At 40.7% G+C, this 23405-nt stretch overlaps 1 protein-coding gene across 1 annotated transcript in view; it reads right to left on the bottom strand.

Annotated features, from left to right (window-relative positions):
• Positions 1–2496: 2496 nt before the first annotated feature.
• Positions 2497–23405, bottom strand: part of SPIC (Spi-C transcription factor) — a 177771-nt gene continuing 156862 nt past the window's right edge. Inside the window, exons 2-5 of the mRNA XM_042781825.1 lie at positions 10928–11021; positions 9884–9996; positions 6014–6122; positions 2497–2930 (exon numbers count right to left, since the gene is read on the bottom strand). Coding sequence (XP_042637759.1) covers positions 2497–2930; positions 6014–6122; positions 9884–9996; positions 10928–11021 — 750 coding nt within the window. The remainder of the gene's footprint in view (positions 2931–6013; positions 6123–9883; positions 9997–10927; positions 11022–23405) is intronic.

Genomic DNA, 23405 nt, shown 5'->3' with positions numbered 1-23405 from the left:
CCTTGGGACACATGTAACTGGATGAATTTTGCTTCTTAGAAATCCCACTGCTGGAAAAGAGTTTAATTGAGCTCTTTCACCAGATGAAAGTGACAAGATAGAGGAGGGATATCATATACCAGGGAACACGGGGCCATGGAAAAAGATTAAAATATCTCTCTTCCCCATCCTTGGATGGTAGCAGGGAAGAGTGGCCTCATTTGAAATCAGGTATCATTATACATAATATATAGAGAGGGTTTTAGTCTCTGAGCAGTTGTATAAGTTTTTCTTTATAAGGACTGACCTCTTTGTGAAAACAGGCTTTGGTTGGCCCACTTTGGGTACAAGGCAAAACCCAGGTTTCTGCCTGAAAATAAGCAATCCTGAGTAACAGTAGGAAAGACAGTTGGAGTTGACTGAGGGCTCTTGGGGAAATTGTCAAGAGGACTCTCCCACCTTCATGCTGGCATTGGGTGTAGGAGGGACTATGGAGAGAATGAAAATGCTGATGAAATTTTAAGCTATTGGCCGAATGATCTGTGTGGTAAATGCTCTTCACTATGCTCATTTATGGAGCTCTGGTAGCATGATGCCCAAGGCCTCTGACTGCTAAGAAGGTTGGTGGTTCAAACCCACTAGCCACTATGTGGAAGCAAGAGTGGGGAATCTACTTCCTTAGAATTTACGGCCTCAGAAACCCAGTGGGGGTCACTATGAGTCAGAATCGACTCGGTGGCAGTGGGTTTAGGTTTTTTTGTTTTGGTATTGCTCATTTGAAATCTTTGGTAAAAGTTACATTGCTTAACAATGTTTTATAAATATTTTCTTTGTGGGTGAATGGGTATAAAAGCTGACTCCTGCTTTGAGGTTAGTGTAGATTGGAACCCAGATGACATGTGCAAATGGCCAATATAGACTTATCCTCCATTTAGCCACAGAGTATACCATGTGCTTTTTAAAGGGTCTCTAGAGAAGGGCACCACACAAAGGAACAAGGGAGACTGAGGATGCTGCTGGGCCCAGGGAGCTAAGGTGGCTCAACCTGTATCTTGGCCTGAACTGAAGACAGCTCGTATAGTTTAGAAAGCTCTCCTGCTTCCAGACAGAAACAGTTTCCTTCCCAAGGTCCCTGGTGGAATGTGGAGAGTAGGTCATTAACTTGAGAATAAATCATAACTTTCAAGCCAGAGTGCCTAAATCTCAGTTCTTTTCTGGGTTTACTACCTGCTAGGCTAGACTTTTTCAAAGAGCTCTTGTGGCACAATGGTTAAGTGCTCAGCTGTTAACTAAAATTTGGTTGTTCAGACCCGCCAGTCCGAAATCAACTGAAGCGCTTAACAAGTCTTTCCTAGGGAGTGGTCCAAATGGTTAATGCACTTGGCCGCTGACTGAAAGGCTGGGGTTTGAGTTCACCCAGAAGCTCCTTGGAAGAAACACTTGGAGATCTACTTCTGAAAAATCAGTCTTTGAAACCTTATGAAAGCACAGTCCCACTATGACACCCACAGGGTTGCAATGTACCCATTGATGGCAATTTATCAAAGTCTCCTCCTCACTCCCTCAACCATTTTGCTGCAACACATGAGGTCAAAATGAGCTGGAATTGGCAGTGGGTTTGGTTTTTGGTTTCAAATGTTCTAGCCAGAATAGGTTAAAGGAAGACGAAAACTTTTCCCAAGATTGAGCTAGAGAGAAATCGGGGAAACAGCACTTCCTTGTGGTAGAGTGGTAAACAGCAAGAGATGTTAGTGCTGGATCTACCCAATAAATGATTTCTCAGACATATAAACTTTGGAGTTGTCATCAAGGAAGTTAACATTTTCCTCAGACCATCATTTCTTTAGCCCCACAGAGTAGAAGTGCAGAGAAAATATAGTTCAGGATATCCATGGAACTTTTGATTCATTTTTAATTTGTCCATTACTTCCTTCTTATTGCCTTAATTATATCATATTTTTAAATTGTAGTAGAAAAATATACAGCAAAACATTTTCTAACTCAACATTTTTTACATATGCAATTCAGTGACAGTGATTATGTTCATCATGTTGTACAACCATCACTACTGTGCTCCATGGACAATGTTGGCTTGAAAACTGTATTTTGCATGATGAAAACGTGTGTAAGATGCAGTCATTTTTTGTTTTGTCATTAAAGCCATCAGATATATGTTGAAGTAAGTTTTCACCTGACTGTATGACAGAAAATTGTTTAAATCAACTGATAAATCAAATCATCTCTATAGGCATTATTAATCTACAAGAAAGTAATTATACAGAAAGTCATCATAGCAAGGACACTTAGTCTATACTTCCAAATGGGAAGTAATCATTTTAATGTTGTTCACTGGCAGAATTTTCCACCAATGTTAGTATAGATTATATGCTATTTAAAAATTATAGCAACAAGTTAACTTATTATTATTGTTATTATTTTCTCTCCTTAGTATTTGCTTTAAGAGAAAATTCCTGAAGCAGGTAGGTTTCTGATGCCAGGAAACCATTAAATGTGAGGCTATACTTGGCAATCAGAGTGACTTAGCTCGTGGTAATTGCCATATGTATGATTATAACTTGCATTCCAATTATTTAAATTGAGATATTCTTGATCAGGTTGAACATACTGTGAGTAGAAGATCTCTTTCCCCAAGAAATAAGATGGAGAAAGTCTTTGGAGAATGGCCTCACTGAATTGGTAAGTTAGCTTTCTCCGGATTTTGATGATTTCCCCAGTTCTTGCGTAATTCCTCAGTGCTCTGGCCATTTTCTGGTAAGTCATGGTCTTCCGGTTACCTTTTCTTTTTCCCCAAAGTTCTGCAAGTCTTTCTTTATTTTTTGATATAAACTGAAAGATGCCTTTGGTTTTATCTACCCACTGAATACAAGACGCCATCTCGGGGTTACACAGAGATTCGTGAAGGTATTCAAACAGTCGGAGCTTCTTCCTGCCTACGACAGAGAAAAGCAACGTCAAACTCCTTCATGGCTGGAGAGAGAACATCCTCAGGGTTTGTTGAGAAACTGCAGAATTAAAAGATGCATTGGTCCTAATTTTCCCTCCTATTCACCCTTTTAGGAATGCATTTATGGCATCATTTTCTGGTACTTGAAGACCAGGAGTCTATGTGGCCAAATGAAGTTTCAATTGGACCTTTATTTGTTGGGGAAAAGGTCAAAACCTTTGTACCGTCCTTTATTGGATAGGAGTCCCTGGGTAGTACAGACAGTGTTCTTGGCTGCTAACTTTGAGTCCACCCAGAGACACCTTGCAAGAAAGGTCCTGTGATATACTTCTGGGAAATGAGCCCTTGAAAATCTACAGAACACAGTTCTACCCTGACACAAGTGGGGTTGCCATGAGTTGGAATCATCTCCACAGCAACTGATTTTTTTTCCCCACCCCACCAGAAAAGGGAAGCCTGGGACCTCTTTACTGAGGCTCCCATTTTGTCATGTGGCCTTTGTTTCAGTTGAATCTTGACTACTAGGTTTATGGGAGCTCTGGTGGTGTAGTGTCTAAGGCATTTGACTGCTAACCAGAAGGCTGGTGGTTCAAGCCCACCAGCCACTCCCTGGAAAGAAGACTGGCAATCTACACTTGTAGAGAAATCACCTCAGTCACTGTGAGTCAAATCGACTCAACGGCAGTGAGACACACAGACACAGACTCTAGGCTTATGGTTTCTTCAAAACCATAAATCAAAACTAATTGAACTGCAAACTTTTGTGGTTTTTCAAGAGAAGCTTCAAAAATCATTTCCAGAAAGCAATGGGCTTTACTCAAACCAGTCAAGTCAAATGAGGTAAGCAATGTGAATGCATTTTGTAAATGCAAAACAGGCTGCAAATATAATGCAATATTAATGGAATTAATGACAGCAATTATTTAAAAAGCTAACTGTGTGACTGCCTAATTATTTGAAAAAGAAAATAGAAAAAAAAATGGATAACCAAAAATATTTTCATGCCATTTTTACAATGAAAATAGGCATTGTGATATTTTTCATGACATGAAATGGTGCTATCAGAGTTTTATCTTTTCAAAATAACTAGATACGAAACTGCAAGGATTTGTTGTGGTTTTTGTTTGGTTGGCTGATGAGATTTCTTTAGCTTAAGAGACAGCTGCTTAGAGATGATGGCCCATTTTCTGACTTCCTAGTTGGCCTGTAAGCATTATGCCCTATCAGATCTGTCAGTTGCTAAAAAATCCACAGCCAAGTTCCATTTTCCTCATTGAGAAAGTAGGATAATGGATTCCTAAACTACCACTGTAAAAAAAAAAAAATCTCTGGGGAGTAATACTCTTGCCTCAGTCATTATTTATCCCAAAACCTCAAAGGCTTTCACAAAGATTTTTGCATTATATTATCTTGAGTTTATGTCTTGAAAAATGTAAGGGACTTACCAAAAAACATATCATAAATTAAAGTCATAGCCTTAAACAGAAGTCTTCTGCCTCACATCCAGTGGTTAAGTCAATCTTAATGCATCATTATCTTTTTAAATTTGCTTTTAATTTATAAAAAACACTTTTATTTTTATGTTTTATTTTTGTTTAAATGAAAGTACTACATGTTCATGGTAAGAGACTCAAATGTAATTGAGGTAAAAGTAAAAGTCCCAGTCTATTCTATTTATTTCTAGAAAATGTTTTTCTTATTTTTTTGCATATACAAACATATGCTTATCCTTTAAATATTACAGAAATTGGATCACACTATTTTGCACTTGTTTTAAGTAAAGAAAGTGTTACATAAATTAGAGCAATATAGACATTGGATATAGTGTTAGTTGTCACTGAGTTGATTCCAATTCAAATGCTCCGTACGGTTTTCTTGTTTGTAATCGTAACAGAAGCAGATCACCAGGCCTTTTCATCCAAGGTGCTGCTGGGTAGACCAGAACTGCCAACCTTTAAGTTAGCAGTTGGGCACATACTGTTGGAGCCACCTTGGGTCCTTGAGATTAGATATAGACAGAATACCAAACTGTAATAATGATTCCTTCTGGGGAGAAGGAGAAAGGTACACTTTCATTTATTCCTTACATACTGTTATGGATTAAATTATGTCCCCTAAAAAATAGGTGTTGTCGATTTTAACTTCTATGCCTGTGGTTAAAGACCACTTGGGAATGGGTTGTGTTTACTATGGTAATGAAGCAGGATTAGTGTAGGGTGTATCTTGAGACAGCCTCTTTTGAGAGATGGGGTAAGACAGATGCCAAGAGACATGGAAATCTCTAAGGAACCAGGAAGTAGCAGCTGAAGAGACAAGGACCTTCCCTCAAAGCTGACAGAGAAAGACTTCCCCTCAAGCCTGTGCACTGAATTCGGATTTATAGACTCTTAAACTGTGAGAAACTAAATTTGTTTGTTAAAGTTATCCACTTGTGGTATTTCTGTTATAGCAGTACTAGATAACTAAGACATACCTTGTTTTAATTTAAATAATGAGCATTTTTCCTTTTGAATTACAGAATTAAAAACGGTGATGTTGTTGTTGTTACGTGCTATGGAGTCGGGCCCGACTCATAGTGACCCCTCCTTGGGTTGCTGAGGCAGTATCACTACGGAAGTAGATTGCCCCATATTCCTTCCAAGGAGTGGCTGGTGGGTTTGAACCACCAGCCTTCTGATTAGCAGTCAAGTGCCTTAGGCACTATGCTACCAGAGTTCCTAAAGAAAAGGAAAAAAAAAGGTGATACCACCTCGGAAACCCACGGAGGGGTCACTATGAGTCGGATCCAACTCGACAGCAGTGAGCTTTGCTTTTTATATATACTAGAACATGGATTTATTTGAACTCAATGATACTTTGCAACTCCCCCAAAATCTCTGGGAAGCAAGAGGAAGGTTCACTGAAGGTAAATGACTTACAGCAGCTTTGTCAGTCAGAGTTAAATTATTCTCAAACTTGATAATATCTTGCTAAGACAATTCCAAACTCAAATAAGAAATCTCCTTAAAGCTGCTTTGAGGAAGATCTGGAACTTTTACCTGTACAAGGAGTCATGATGGATCAACATACCTTTTCCTCCCTTTTGCTGGAGAGCAGCAGGTTGTACCAACTGGTTTTCAGTGATATTCTGCAGAGATGGATGAATATTTCCTTCAAGATAGTAGTCCGCAGCATTGTTCTATAAAAATAATGTAGCAGAATGTTAAAGGGGATTTTTTTTATGGCCTCCAATTGGTAGCTAAAGTCTGACGCTGAAGGCAAAATAAAGTACTCAGCGTGGCCATATTCTAAAAGGTACTACCCAACTGCAGCCACAGATCTCCCCAGGACATAACAGCCTCTAGGACTAACCTCCTCCCTCTCCTTTCTCCTAAGCCCATATAAGTAGATGACCAAGGACCGTGGGTAAACTTTGGCTCTTGCACAGAATCTAAGATGTTCTGTGTCCTGTTTTCCCTATGAGAAAGAAAAGCCTACTTCTGCCCTACCCACTAAAAGAGCACCGTGAGAAAAGACCCCCCAAAAGTCATTAACATTGAGATGCTGGCAAGAAGGCAAGGCAGGCTTCCATTCTTGCATTGGATGCCCTTCTGGGCAAGAGGCTGTAAGAGGAGAAAGATGGCAGCCGAGGGAGAGTGGAGCCGAGAGAAGGCACAGATGGAAACAGCCTGCATCCCCACTATTCCACGTGAAAGGATATGTAGGTCCCTGTAGGCTGATTGGAAGTCCTGACAGTGCAGTGGTCAAAGTGCTCAACTGCTAACTGAAAGACTGATAGTTCAAATCCACCAGCAGCTCTGTGGCAGATTAGACCTGGCGATCTGCCCCTGTAATCTTTACAGAGGAGCCCTGGTGGTGCAGTAGTTAACAGGTCAGCGCTTTGAACTCATCAACCTGAGTCTGCTTCCATAAAGATTAACAGCCTAGGAAGTGCTATGAGGCATTTCTACTCTCTATATAGGATCACTATGAGTCAGAATTGGCTGACAGCAATAAGTTTGGTTTTTTGGTAAGTTGGTTAGATGCTGTGGAAGGCGTTGGGCTTGAACAATCTTACTACACCCCACATAAGACGGTTGCCCAGCAGAGTCCCCAACTACAAGAGGCTGTGCAATGTATGCTGGGAGATGGGAGTTGAAGTGCAGGTAGGGTTGCCAGACTTAGCAAATAAAAATATCAGGCATCTGTGTTTTACTTGTTATTATGTGCTGTTGAGTCGGACCCAACTCATAGTGACCCCTCCTTGGGTTTCCAAGGCAGTATCACTACGGAAGTGATACCATCTTCCTTCCAAGGAGTGGCTGGTGGGTTTGAACTGCCAGCCTTCTGGTTAGAAGTCAAATGCCTCAAGCACTATGCTACCACCCCAAATGCATGTGGAAGAGGCTAAACAGGAAACAAAACTGCCTCTTTAAAGAAATGTCTTGTGGAAAGGTCCTGAGAGAATAATATTTACATGCCTGTCTCACACCAAAAACAAAAAACCCATTGCCATCAGGTGAATTCCAATGCTTGGCAACCTCCCAAGTGACAGAAGAGAACTGCTCCATAAGGTTTTCTTGACTGAATTTTTACAGGGTTCCTGGGTGGTGTAAATGGTTTGCACTCAGCTATTAACTGAAAGGTTGGCAGTTCAAGCCCACCAGGGGTACTGTGGAAGAAAGGCCTGGCAATCTGGTTCTATAAAGATTACACCACCACCACCCCCCCCACCCCCCAAAAAAAAAAACCCACTGCAATTCTAACTCCCAGTGACCCTTCAGGACAGAAAAGAATTACTCCATAGGGTTTCCAAGGCTGTTAATCTTTACGGAAGCAGGTTCAGGTTGATGAGTTCAAACTGCTGACCTTCTGGTTAACCACTGCACCACCAGGGCTCCTCCACAAAGAATACAGCCAAGAAAACCCTTTGGAGCTCAGTTCTACTCTGTAACTAGAGGGGTGGCCATGAGTCAGAATTAACTCGAAGGCAATGGGTTTGGTTTTGGGATTCTTTAAACTTTAAGGAAAGGAGCTCTGGGGGTGCTGTGCCTAAGGCAATGGACTGCTAAACAGAAGGTTGGTGGTTCAAATCCACCAGCTGCTCCACAGAAAGAAGATGGGACAATCTAGTTCTGTAAAGATTTACCACTTTGAAAACCCAGTGGGGTCACTATGAGTCAGAACTGAGTTGATGGCAGTGGGTTAATCTTTAAGGAAGCAGAATGCCAGGCCTATCTTGCATGGCACCACTGGGTGGATCCAAATCACCAACCTTAACGAAACTCAAAATAATAAGTAAAAACAGACTAGGCTTATTGGTCTGATAGGGATTGGTGGAACCCCTGAGACTATGGCCCTTAGGTACTCTGCAGGCCTGGAACTGAACTCACCCGTATGGCTTAACTTTCAGCCAAACAGTTACCAGGCCTATAAGGTGAACAACTCCAGGGAGGTATGAACTCCTTAAAACAACCAGATGCAATTAAAAGGGCAGCATTTGCCCAGGGATAAAGCTAAGAAGCCAGGAAGAGATAGGAAGAAGGACAAATGGAAATCGCAAACACAGGAAGGAAGTGGGAAGAGTACTGTTACAAGTGGAAGTTGCAATCAATGTCACAAAACAAAATTTTTGTGAACTGTTGAATGGAAAAAGAATTTGCATAAGCTTTCACCCCATCCCCCATCCCCCCAAAAAACCCAACAACCTTTAGACTAGTAATCTAGTGCAAACCTTCGTGCCATCCAGAAACCTGGCTGTCTCAGAGAGTACCATTAAAGGCTGTCAAGGGTATTCAGGGAAGCTGATTCAAACAGAAGCTTCTTCAAAAAGGGTTAGGGGTGGGGGAGGGGTTAGTATTAGGGTTTGGGCTAGGATTAGAGGTAGGGCTAAGGCTAGTTCTGGGGTTAGGTTTAGGGTTAAGGTTAATTTAAGGGGAGAATTTTGGGTATGACTAGGGCTAGGTTTAAGGTGAGGTCTACTATAAAGTAATGAGAATTTTGCCCTTTTTACCTCACCCTTCTCTCTTCCTTCAACCCCAGAAGAGCCAGATCCAGGAGAGAGATGGGCAAGAGAAGGGAAAGAATGGAACAGCCCGTCCTACTTCAGAGTCCTTTAAACATGTCAAGCCTGGGCCAGAGATGGCAAAAAGACTGGATTGAAGTTGGGTTTGAGATAGAAGTTATAAACTAAATATTTAATAAGCAAACATGACTGGAAAGTTATAGAATCTGCCCAAGATTTCACTGAAGGTAATCATAACATAATGGAAGAAAAAAAGTCTATTTATACTCTACCACATTAAGACTGATGAATTAACTGGATGTATTAAGAAAACAATGTGCAAGAACAAATGAATGGAGAGACAGTGGGGACATCTCCCTTTGCAGAGGGCTGCTGAACTACAAATGAATGGGTGCAGTGCATGCAGCTAGCTCTGAGCTTAGAAAGGGATGGAAGGTCAAGTCAATGTGGGTGGACTGGAGTTGTAGGTGGTCACTTGGACGCTACGTGAAAGGTTAGCAGCTCAAGTGCACCCAGAGGTGCCTCAGAAGCAAAGTCTGGTGACACACTTCTGAAAAATCAGACACTAAAAACCCTATGGAGCTCTGCTCCAACACACCTGGGGTCACCATGAGCAGCAGATTTGACAGCGACATTTCTTTGTTAGTTTGTTTTTTTCTGGATGCACTAAGAAGTAACCTAAGACTCCTAATCATGCTGCCTCTGTCTGGAATAATTCAAACGAATCTGAGGCTGAACGGAGCCCAGTGTTGAAGGGCAGTTTCCTTCTCGACACCGTTGCTGACAATCATCCACTTTGACTGTGGAGTTCCCATCACTACTGACGGCCGTTGGTGGTTTTAGTCAGTAGTCCATAAGCTAGGTTTCAGCTAGCACACCTAATGCGACAGTTGCTATTTGTTACTTAGGGATGGTCCCCAGCAACATGTACTCACAATTACAGCTCTCCAGTTACAGGCAGGTTCTTCTGTAGGCAACACTCCATAGCAGCTGGAGTTTCCTCTGATGTAAGGGCAATGGTTGATGAAAGCCAGGTAACTTTTGTAATCTAATTTAAAAGCAGAGAAAGAAATTTTAAAAGTCAAAACTTATATTTGTTTATATGTAAAACAGCTTGCTGGAATCATTGCTCCCTCTCCTCCTCCTATATTCCCTTAACACTCTACTCTTCCTCCATGGTGTGTATCACATTGTACTGCTGTTACAGATACTTGTGTACATATTCCATTCCCCTTACTAGAGAACAAACTTGTTGCAGACTGAGACCTCCATGATTTCTTTTATCTTGGTATCCTGACAAATAAAAAAATAATAAATTGCTGTCCAGTCTACTCTGACTCATGGAAATAATCCCGTATGTGACAGAGTAGGACTACGCCACAGGGTTTTCTTGGCTGTACCCTTTATGGAAGCAGATCACCAGGCCTTTCTTCCGTGCTTCTGATGCATAGATTCTAACTGCCAACTTTGGGTTAGCAGACAATCACAAACCACTTATGCCACATACAGGGACCTATCCCCTGCAATACCCTATATAAACTCAATAGACAAATTATTTGTATCACATCTAAGCTATATCTCTATTATCTATAAGGACAATGGGTGAGGGTCTCTTGTTCACCAAATAGAATATATTTATTTGTAAGATAAATTAGAACAATTACAAAGCCTTTTCTAAAAAGCTGAAATAACATATCTATTAGATAAATAAATGCCAACCAGATAGTAATAATAACAGATCATTATAAGTCTTTGTATTTCTGTGTGGCATGTCATTGGCTGCACTCTCTGCATTTTTATATGGAGACTTTACATTTAATTAGGCTGGGTAACCTTGGACAATTTTTGCCTGGGTTAGAAATAATGTTAGATGCCTAGGTAAAAACAGTCTTCTCTATTCTGTTCTCTGTTTTCACATGCTTATGTGACCAATGACCCATTTCACATACCATTGGAAGGGGGGACTGGCTTATCTTTACCTGAGGAGTACTGGAGACTGCCTGTTGAATGTTGCCTCAGTACCTCAAAAGCATCTTCAAATGCTTGACCCAGTCTGTCTTGTTCAATACAAGTCTGTTAGAATAATGACAGAATGCTGCAGTTATCAAATTATCAACTAAACTTCATTTTCCTGATATAAAATAATATTTGGTCCATAGAAGGATTTCTCAATTTTGTCTCTGTTGCCATGTTGGATCAGATTAGTCTTTCTCATAGGGACTGTCCTGTACATTGTAGGGTGTGTAGCAGCATTCCTGGCCTCTTCCCACTAGATGCCAGTAGCGTCCATCGTCATAACAATTAAAAATATCTCAGACATCACGAAATGTCCCCTGGGGGCAAAACTGACTCTGATTGAGAACCACTGTCCATAATATTCAGAAAACAGTATTGATTCTATAGTCTATTATTCAACATCCTTGTAGATTTTAGCAAGGGATTGTAGAGTACGGGAGGCCAACTTGGGAAAAGGGGTCAAGGAAATATCCAATCAAACAGAATTTGTGAATCATTACTTAAAAATGAAATGCTCTTGAATTTCAAAAGCATGTCTCTAAGATGTAAAATTGAACTGTTTCCCAAACCATTCCATGCCCTTATTCGGATGATCCAGATGTTTTAACTTGAAAATGGAAGGAGAGTAAAGAGGGTTTAAAACACCACTTACCATGCTTCATTAATAAGCTGATGATTCTGGATTAAAAAAAAAAAGGAATATAATCTTCACTTAATTTGCAACTGAATTAAAAGAGCTTGCTTAAAACTATTTTCTGAAAATATTTTATAAGCCAAAAATACCATATGAATTCTTTGATGAGTATAAATTTTCTTTCTACAAAATTTCCTACAAACAATTCCTTTTGCTTTTCTCCTATTATAAAAAAACATATTTAAAGTTAAAATATCGAGTTAAGAGTTTTAATTTACATTTAATTTTATTGCTTAAACTGCTTACTTAGAAAAGAAGATGGAAGTAACTCAGAGTATATATCAAAACATTAATTATTTCAAAATTCTTAAAGTAGCATGATTCTTTTTACCTTAGCATAACCCCAAACCAAACTATTGCAGTTGAGTCAAATTCCAACCCACAGTGGCCCTATAGGAGAGAGTAGCACTGCCCCACAGGGTTTTCCAGGCTGTGATCTTTATAAGAGCAGATCTCCAGGTCTTTCTCCCATGGGACATGATCATGGGCTCGAACAGCTGACCTTGTGGTTAGCAAGCAAGTACTTAACTACCATGCCACCAGGGCTCTTTCTACTTTAGTGTAGCTCTCCACTCAAGACACTGATTTTTTCTTAAAAAAAAAAGCTTTTTTGGTGTCATAGAGCCCTCTGAGAATCTGATGATGAAAGACATACTTCTTAGCTCATGAAAAGTACATTTATGTCACAAATAAAAATTTAGCCTAAGAAGCTCATGCATGGATGAATCCTAGGTGAAGAACTCGGGCCTATAATTTTCCATCATCTACTTTCGTATCCTTGTAAGTAATTGAGATATTGAGATTTTGTCTCAACTAAACGATTGTGAACACACAGCTTCATATCAAATACTATTTAACTCTATGTTCTATGATTGTTGCTCTCAAGTGGATTCCAACTGGTGGTGACCCACGTGTTTCAGGAGAGCCGCACTCCACAACTACACACAAAGCAGACAAGCAAACCCACAGAAGAAGAAAGTGCACTGTGGGTTCAACATTGCTTATTATTTCATGTAGCATATCCAGCAACTCCTCTTACAAATGTTCTTAACATTTATCCTGCAAACACAATGAATTTACTCTTCAATATTTAATGCCATACAATATAATGATGTAATATAAACAAATGCCAATTATACATACTTGTGATATTTTAATACAATAAACATCTATTCTGCTCATTTAAAGAGAACATGAGAAGAAAATCCATAAATTACTGTTGAGGTTATGGTCCCTAAAGAGTAGTACATATTTTTAAAAGGCCATGTCAATATCTTTCAATTAATTACAACTCAACTCATAAGCACCAAAGCAAATATGTACTTTGAATTATTTAAAATGAAGCTTCTCTCTTAGATTGTGAACCCCTAGTTCCCTACAACTATCGTGACTCTTAAAAGCCGTAAACTCAAAGGGAAGAAAACATTATTGATGACTTCAATGATTTAATATTTTCTCTAACACAACAAGCAGTCTTATCAACCCTTATTAAGTCAAAGGAGAAAATGAATAGTTATTACAATGTATTTGGGAAACATAAGCTGAACACTTACCAGGAAGAACACTTCTGCCCTTTAGGAAGATGCTTCATTAATATCAGACTTGTCAAGGACAGAATTGTTTAAGAACTCACTGGCAGAATTTCATTAAGTAGCTGTTTTTAAGGAAGTGCTACAAAAGGGGATTTTTTTTAAAAGGTACAGTGCCTTCATTAATTTCTATTTCATGATACAGCCAGCAAACGCTAGGAGCTATTATTTTGAAGGGGCATGAAATTCTGTGGGTCAAAAGCAATGTGACAGCCCCACGAAACCCCTGCCCAGTGCAGATTGCAGCTCTTGCACCCTGCATACCTCCATTGGCAATCTCTAACCCGTACAAGTCTTAAGCAGCGCTGGTGTTGAAGCTCAGCTGCTCACCCCAAAGTTCAGCAGTTCGAACCCACAAGTACACTCTGTGGGAGAAAAGACCTGGCAGTCTGCTTCCATAAACATTATAGCCTAGGAAGCCCTCTGAGGTAATTCTATTCTGTCGCAAGGGGTTGCTAGGGATCAGAATCAACTGACAACACACAGCATCAACATCCAATGCTCAGAGTCCTGAGCACTACAACTGCTTTGCTCTCGGCTACTACTGAAAGATTGGCAATTTGAACCCACCCACTGGTGCTGTAGGACCAAACCTAGAAATCTGCTTCTATAAAAATTAAACAAACAAATTGCGGTCAAGTCTACTCGGAGTCATCACGTCCCATGTGTCACAGAGTAGAACTGCTCCATAACGTTTTCTTGGTTGTAATCTTTACAGAAGCAGATTGCCAGGCCTTTCTTCCAGTGTGGCTGGGTGGGTTTGAATCTCCAACTTTTCGGTTCGGAGCTGAGGGCAAACCATTTGCACCACACAAGACCCCAAAACGCTTAGCAGAGGCTTATGGGTTGTGATGTGGTTGAACGTGCCTTGAAGCTACTGCATTTGCAGAGCAAGCCAAGTTCTCTCATTGAACTGGAGGGTTACTTGGGGTAGCTTTGGGTGGCACTGATGGAAATTCGGGGGAGAGGCCTCAAGCCTCCTATCGAGCTACCTCCGGGCACCGTCCCATAAACTCCTGACTCGCACACTCCATGTGTCCGTCCCAGTAAACCCACCTGCCCGGAAGCCCTCCTACCTTACCTGTCCATAAGAGTCCTGCCTAGAATCCACACGCGCCAGGTAGGAGTAATCTTCCCCTCCTCTGGAACACCATCAGCGTCTCCTTTCCTAATTTGTAACCTGCCATTTTAATAGTTGTCACATTTGGCCAGGGGGAATACCGCCTTAGAATTTTTTGTAAATCTTGTGGGTGGGGTGAGTGAGGTGGGGGCTCGTTTTTAAAACAGCCTGTGATTTTCTGTTTTGCATTCTTGGAATGTGAGTTCACCTTTGATACGGGACTATTGTTCTAAACCAACTGCCTTTTTGATCTAATTTGTTATGCAAATGTGAATGAACAGCCCACTTCTGAAATGTAGATGTTATAATAACAAGTATGAAACACTTGCAGTTGCTCATGGTGATTAGTTTCTAATCTGCACCAGCCCTTTCTCTACACCTATTACACACTGTCATATTTCATTCATTTCAATCATTTAACAAGTATATTCTCACTGGGCCCTTACTCTGCCTGAGCCTGTTCTGCACCAGGAGCTACAGCAATGAACAAGTTCTACTGAGAAGATACACAAATGAACAGATAAGCAAACTAGAGAATGCACAGATAGTTGCAAGCATTGAGAAAACAATAGAAGAGAAAGGTGATAGAGTGGATGTGATGGTGATGAATGGCCAGGAAAAATCTCTCAAGAGATGAAAACAAAGGCTAAGAAGGAGTGAGCAAAAGAAAAGCAGAGATGCAAAGACCCAGGAGAAGGGAAAGTTTGGGAAGCAGATGATGGGGACAATCACACAACATTTTGAATGTAGTTAAAGCCACTGAACCCCACACTTAGAAATGGTTAGAACAACAAATTTATGTTATATATATTTTATCAATGGGAGCTCTGGTAGCATAGTGGCTAAAGCACTTGACTGCTAACCAGAAGGCTGGCGGTTCAAACCCACCAGCCACTCCTCGGAAGGAAGGTTGGGCAATCCTACTTCCGTAGTGATACTGCCTCGGAAACCCAAGGAGGGGTCGCTATGAGTCGGGGCCAACTCGACGGCACATAACAACAACAACAACAACAACATATTTTCTCTGGGATCTCTGGTAGCATAGTGCCTAAGGCACTTGACTGCTAACCAGAAGGCTGGTGGTTCAAACCCACCAGCCACTCCTAGGAAGGAAGGTTGGGCAATCTACTTCTGTAGTGATACCGCCTCGGAAACCTAAGGAGGGATGGCTATAAATCAGGTCTGACTTGATGGCAAATAACAGCAACAACATTTTATCAAGGTGCTCTGGTGGCATTGTAGTTAAAGCATTCGGCTGCTAACCAAAAGGTTGTCAGTTTGAACCCCCCAACCACTCCACAGGGGAAAGATGAGGCAGTCTGCTTCTGTGCAGATTTACAGCCTTGGAAACCCTATGGGGGCAGGTCTACTCTGTCCTATGGGAGTTGCTGAGTCGGAATTGACTTGATGATAGTTAGTTTGGTTTGGGGCTTTTTTATATGTTTTATCATAATTTAAAAAAAAAAAAAAAAAAAAGATCCAGGAGATCTCTGGCAGAGGAAACAGCTCCTGCAAAGAACTTGGGCTGGAAATGAGTTCGCCTTATTAATATACAGAAGGAAAGAAAGGCAGTGGGGCTGGGCCAAAAAGAGCAAAAAGAGTGACAGAGAGGCAAGATGGGACACAAAACCCAAACACCAACCTACAGGAACCAAAACTCATGGATGGTGGTGATTACTTGCATAGCACCATTTCACAGATGAGGAATCTAAACCTGAGGTTCAAAGACATGCAGTGATCTTCTAAGGTCCAATTGCTAGAGAGAGGTGGGTTGAGAGCGGGATCATGTGACGTCCATTCTCTCCACCATGTGCTTAGGTCTCCCATCTGAAGTCTAGGTTCCTTTCAGGCAGGTCAGGCAGGGTTCTCAATCCCCAAATGAGGCTCTGCTGTACCCGGTAAGTGCTTGTCATGGGGGGGGGGCGGAGCCAGACTTGCTGCTTTTGTTAGTGAGATGCTCTTATTACCTTTGTTCATGAAACCAACAAGTACATTGAAGGTTTGATACAACCCTCTCTCATAGATGAGAAAAGAGAAACACAGTCTTGGGGTTCTTTGTAGGACTAAGGTGTCAAGATGCTTACAAACCAAAAAGCCACTGCTGTCAAGTCAATTTTGACTCATAGTGACCCTATAGGATAGCACAGAACTGCCTGATAGGGTTTCCAAGGCAGTAATCTTTATGGAAGCAGATGGCCACATCTCTCTCCCACAGAATGGCTGGTGGGTGTGAACTGTCCACCTTTCAACTAGCAGCCTGGTGCTTTAACCACTGCGTCATGAGGGCTCCTTTAAAGATGCATTAAGTAATTTGAAAAGAAGATGAAATGGTTCTTTTAGAATTTTCAGGGCCATAGCTTCTACTTCCTTGCTAATCTGAAGAAAGCCACGAATTCTCTCCCCTGGAAAAAGCCATTAACACATATTTCCAGGCAAACCCTTCTACTAAGGCCCATGGAGACCTTTGCTTCCCTCCACCCCAGAAACAAGCTGAGTAACAAGCTAAGGGCTCTCCAGAAAGGATCCCTGATTGACAGCTTCCCTTTTGCAGAAGTTCATTGTCCTCAGTGGCAATAAAGATTATTTTAGAAAATCTTAAGCAGCAATGTTGTTGTTGTTGTTTGCCATCAAGTCAAACCCGACTCATAGCGACCCCTCCTTGGGTTTCTGAGGCGGTATCACTATGGAAGTAGATTGCCCAACCTTCCTTCCAAGGAGTGGCTGGTAGGTTTGAACCGCCAGCCTTTGGGTTAGTAGTCAAGTGGTAAGTCTCTACAATCATATGGCGCCAATCTTCAGGTAAGAGACTATGTCTTCTGAGAATAGGGAACTTGTCAACCTAGGAAAGGGAGACCAAGTTCCAGTCTTACCATCCTTGCCATTTCTATTTAAATAACTCAATTGTTTGAGGGATTGATGAACTGGATATTAATATTGGTCAGATCCCTGGAAACCTATTTAGGAAATAAAAGAATCACTAGCAACCAGAGAGAAGGTGCTAGAAAATTTCCCATGTTAGAGCAGAAGTCATGGAATAATAAATGATGAGACAAATAGTTCACCTTCACCCTCATTTTACTTGTAGTTTACTTGTAACAGAATATTCTTTGAAGTTCATCTGGACTTGTTTTATGCCCATATGAGGTCTATCTTGATGAATGTTCCATTTGCACCTGAAAGAATCTATATTTTTCAGTTATTGTATGTTATCATTGTTATTAAGTTTGGACTCACAGCAACCCTATATATAACAAAACGAAATAATACCCAGTCCTGCACCACCCTCACAATCGTTGCTATGTTTGAAGCTATTGGTGCAGCTGCTATGTCGATCTGTCTTATTGAGGGTCTTCCCCTTTTCTGTTGATCCTCTACTTTACCAACATGATGCCCTTCTCCAGGGACTGGTCATTGCTAATAACATGTCCAGAGTTCATGGGACGAAGTCTCACCACTCGCACACTAAGGAACATCCTGACTGTACAATTATTGAATGCAGTGCCTTAAAAACATCAACTAGATCTAGTTGATAGATAATGTTGTTAAAATTTTCCATATCCTTACTTCCTTTTTTGTTTGTATTAGTTTTGTCTGCTTGTTTTACCAGTTACTGAAAAGGGGATATTAAAATCTCAAACTATAATTGTGGATTTTTCTGTTTTCTCCTTTAGTTCTGTCCATTTTTGTTTCATGTATTTTGAAGCTCTGTTATTAGATGCACACTCATTTAGAATTGTTATGTATTCTTTATGAATTAATCCTTTTATCATTAAAAAAATTTCTGCCTTTCTTTCTGGCAAACCTCCATGACTTGAAGTGTACTTTCATACCAACTACACTAACTTTCTTAATTTGTCTGTGGCTTTATATTTAAAGTATGTCTCCTTAAGGAACATATAAGTGGATAGTGCTTTTTTTATCCAATTTGAACTCTCTGCCTTTTTAGGGTTTGTTGTTGTTGTTGTTGTCATTATGTGCCGTCTAGTCAGACCCGACTCATAGCAACCCCTCCTTTGGTTTCCAAGGCAGTATCACTATGAAAGTAGATTGCCCCATCTTCCTTCTGAGGAGTGGCTGGTGGGTTTGAACTACCAGCCTTTTGGTTTAGCAGTCAAGTTCTTTAGGCACTACTCTACCAGAGCTCCGTTTTAGGGTTTAGTCCTGTTTAATAATTAGTAGGAAAATAGGATTTAACTCTACCATCATACTATTTGTTTTCTACTTGTCCCATTCATTTTTTGTTACTTCTTCCTTTCCTGACTTTTTTTGGATTAAATTAATGTTTATCATCATTATTTTATTACTTTATCTCCTCTGTTAGCTTTTTATGATGTAATATGACAAGATATGATATCATGTATTTTTTTAGTGGACTCTCCAGGGATTGCAATGTTGTTGCTAGGTGTTGTTGAGTTGGGTCCGACTCATAGCAACCCCATGTACAACAGACCAAAACCCTGCCCAGTCCTGAGCCATCCTCGCAATCATTGCCTTGCTTGAGCCCATTGTTGCAGCCACTGTCAATCCACTTCATTGAGGTCTTTTTTGCTGAGCCTCTACTTTACCCAGCAAAATACGGGCTTGAAATACACATCTTTAATTTATCATTGTCTACTACTTTATGTATAATGTAAGACACTTGTTATAGTAAAATTCTGTTTACATCCCTGCCCATCCTTTTTGCTATTCTTCTTATAGATTCACTTCCATGTATGCACGTTATCACAATAGATTATGTAAACCTCATGATAATGCTGTGAGGTGATATTATCCCCCAAACTCAAATTGTGGTTCCACACCTCCTAGTTTGGTAAATGTGACCTCTTAATTTCCTCTTCTGTAAAACGTGAGTGATAATTTTGCTTACATATAGGATAACAATGAAATTTATCCGAGTAAATCAATGCCGGGTGTTTCAGAAATGCTCAACAAATATTTTCTCCTGCTTGATAATTATCCCTAAGGAGCTCTGGTGGCACAGAGCCTAAAGCATTTGACTGCTGACCAGAAGGTTGGTGGTTCAAACCCACCAGCAGCTCCTCAGAAGGAAGATGGGGCAGTCTACTGTAAAGATTTACCACCTTGGAAACCCAATGTTGGTATGAGTTGGAATCAACTTGATGGCAGTGAGTTTGGTTTGGTTTTGGTTTTATAATTATCCCCATTTTGCAGATGATGAAACAGAGCTCAGGGAAGTTAAGTACTTACCCAAGGTCACACAGTTAGTGAGTGATAGAGATGAAGGATTTCAAACCAGTTCTATCTGACTCCATCCAAAGGCTCTCTACCCTTCAACCTGACTTTGCTTCCTTATCTGTGGAGTAAGAATGAGAATGAGAATGTGATAATGGCCTTTTGCCATAGACTCTTGATAGGCTTGATAGTGAATGAGAAGAGTAGTAACACACTGTGATAGTTGTTATTATCATCAGAATGGCCCCTATTTTAGCAGAATTGGAACCTACTGCCTAGCTGATAAGGAAGCCTGGTGACACAGTGCGGAAGACATTTGACTGCTAACTGAGGGTTGGAGGTTCAAACCCACCAGCTGCTCCACAGAAGGCAGATGGAACAGTCTGCTTTTGTAAAGATTTACAGTCTTTGAAACCTACTGGGGGTCGCTATAAGTTGGAATCCACTTGATGGTAGTAAGTTTGTTTTTTTTTTGTTTATTTATTTTTTGCTGAGCTGATAAGTGGCAGAGCCAGGCCTTCCCTTGCCAGGTCTTCCCTTCCGAGTAACTGCATTATCTAGATAGTCTCCACAGGCTCTATGCTTTTACTTCAATAGCTCCTACCAGTGTAGTTGCCCTGGAGGTGCAATGGTTAAGTGATTCTAACTGAATGGTCAATGGTTTGAACCCCACAGCTGCTCTGCTAGAGAAAGATGTGGCAGTTTGCTTCCATAAAGATTACAGCCTTGGAAACCCTGTTTGGCAGTTCTATCCTGTCTTATAGGGTTACTATGATTCATAATTGACTTGACAGCACATAACAATAAGAACCAATGTTTGTACCATCAGAAGAGTTGTCACTGACAGAAGAACTATAAGATCACCCAGTTCTACAGAGAAGTGCCAGATGATAGAAATACTCACATGTCCCCATGAAGGCACTGAAGGGGTAGTGATTTATTAGTCCTGTGTCCTGAACCGTGGCGACCTACTCATCTACCTGATTGCATTCTATGTGAGGATTTATTACTTGCCATGAAGCTGACTCTGACTCATGGCAATTCCACGTGTGTCAGAGCAGAACTGTGCGCCGTAGGGTTTTCAGCGGCTGATTTTTCAGAAGTAGATTGCCAGGCCCTTCTTCCAATATGCTTCTGGGTGGATTCAAATGGCCAACCTTTTAGTTAACACTCAGGAGAGTTAGTCATTTGCACCACTCAGAGACTCCTTACACAGGGAGAGAGGAAATCAACCACAACTGAATTCTTCTTATTCCAGACCTGAAGAGTTAGAATGTTTCTCCAGCCCTTCTGGTCTCAGAAGCAAGGAGCTCTTGTGGTGTAGTGGTTAAGGCATTTGGCTGCTAATTGAAAGGTTGGTGGTTTGAACCCACCAGCCGCTCTGTGGAAGAAAGATGAGGCAGTCTGCTTCCATAAAGATTTACGGCCTCGAAAAGCCTCCGGGGCACGTTGTTATGAGTTGGACCTGCTCAGTAGCATCTTTTTCTCTTGTTATTGTTGGCCGTCGAGTCGGACCTGACTCATAGTGACCCCCGCTTGGGTTTCCGAGGCAGTCTCACTACGGAAGTAGATTGCCCAGCCTTCCTTCTGTGGAGTGGCTGGTGGGTTTGAACTGCCAGCCTTCTGGTTAGCAGTCAAGTGCCTTAGGCACTATGCTACCAGAGGTCCTTCCTTTTCCTCTTTTGTTGTTGTTGTTGTTATGTGCCGTCGAGTCGGCCCCGACTCATAGCGACCCCTCCTTGGGTTTCCGAGGCAGTATCACTACGGAAGTAGGATTGCCCAACCTTCCTTTTCCTCTTAGGGGACTCAAAATGCCTATTTTCATTTTCTAATTCACCAAGAAGACAGGCTAGCCATTGATTCAGCTTCTTCTCTAAGTCCTTTAAGTTTGGAATATTTTGTTCCAGCAGCATGTGAATGACAGCTCTCTACTAACAAACAATAACAGCTTCTGTTGTAAAGAAGGAGCATCCCATTCTTACAGAAGTTAGCTGGATAACTCAGGGTAAGGAAGGCACTTCTGAGCTCAAAAAGTTTGGAATATAGGCACATTAGTGAGATCCCAAATTACAGACATGAGCCTATAACTCGATGTAAATTTCTGGTTCCAATTGACATTCATCATGAACTATATGGTCTCTTTATATTCAACTTTTATCAACAAACTGCATTGAATATGAAAACACCTATTTAAAAAAATCCATAGAGTACCTCATAGCGACCCCTCCTTGGGTTTCCAAGGCAGTATCACTATGGAAGTAGATTGCCCAACCTTCCTTCTGGAGTGGCTTATGGGTTTGAATCACCAGCCTTCTGGTTATCAAATGCCTGAGGCGCTACACCACCAGAGCTCCTGGGTAAGGTTAGAAAAAAAGAGAGAAACCTTTTGAAGAGCTTCTTCAAGGGGTTCTCAGTGCTGTTTTGTACCAGTTTTTCACTTGGATAATTTTTATTACAACTTTCAAAAAATCTTCATGGTAACTATTACCACCATAATCACATATCCTTATGCTTTTGTACAATTTGGTTATTCTCAGCATCATCTTCACAGTATTACTTGACCAACTCCAGGAGAGAAAAGACGACTTGTTGTATGTCTCTAATCCAACATCAGACCTCAATGAAGAATGAACAAATAAATGAGCACATTGTATTATTTAACTTTCACAATAAGTGAGGGTAGCAGGGCAAGGCTTATCCCCATTTTGCTGGTGAGAAAATGGATGGTCAGAGAGGTCAGAGGTCACAAAGTGAGTTTGTGTTAGATTTAGGGATGAGAATCTCCTCATCCTCAATTCACCTTTTCTGATATGGTCTCTAGAAAATGTTGATAGATAGCAACATAGATTTCAAATTTGTATTTTCAAGAATCACATAAGCTAAAGGGAGACTGCCTCAGTTTTACACTTATTTTCATTAGGAAAAAAATGTTTTCAATGCAAAAAAAAAATTCTTACAATGGTTTTAGCACATTAATTATTTAAAAAAATATTTTTAAATATTTCTTTGAACGTATAGGAAGAAAAAAACATATATTATCAAAATATCACTTAGTATCTAACTATCATTCTAATACCCAGAATGGGTGCACTGAGTTCAATTTGAAGTATTAATTGGTTCACATAATAATGTACACCAAATAAGTTGGCTGCCAATAACATCAGCCGACAGGATGCTCCTGGAGAAACATTTGTCTGTTTCAGGGTTCGGAGGTATTACACTGCATCCCACCTGGTGAGCTAGGAATAATCATCAGCTGCAATGTAGACAATAAATTCTTGTGATCAATGTGGTCAATAAATGACCTGATTGATGTGTCATGATTTTCAGTTTGAAAACAAATTCATCAACTTTGCCAGGAGGTACGGTTCTGTTTTTAATGCTGTTTCAACTTGAGATTAATAAAAATTAAGACGTTTGATAATACCAATTGATGGGAGAAGATGTGCACCAGTGGGAGTTTGTATTATTGGTGAGAGTCTAAATTAGTAGGACCATGTAGGAAAACAATTAGTCTCAAGTAAAGTTTAGCCTCCCAAATACACTTTCAGGCATATACCCAAGACAAACACTTCTATATGAGCACCAAGATAAGAAATGCAAAAAACCTACATTTATCTATACAATATAAAGCCAAACCAAACTTACTGCCATCAAGTTGATTATGACTCACAGTGACCCATATTGGGTTTCCAAGGCTGTAAATCTTTACAGAAGCAGTCTGCCTCATCTTTCTTCTGCAGAGTGGCTGGTGGATTTGAATCACCAACATTTTGGTTAGCAGCCAAATGTCTTAACCACTACACCACCATGTTGTTGTTGTTGTTGTTATGTGCCATCGAGTC

Source organism: Orycteropus afer, unplaced genomic scaffold (assembly GCF_000298275.1).
Source record: "Orycteropus afer afer isolate SDZICR_OR568_19922 unplaced genomic scaffold, OryAfe1.0 scaffold00177, whole genome shotgun sequence".
Classification (NCBI taxonomy): Eukaryota; Metazoa; Chordata; class Mammalia; order Tubulidentata; family Orycteropodidae; genus Orycteropus; species Orycteropus afer.
This window is presented reverse-complemented; position numbering and strand designations above follow the sequence as displayed.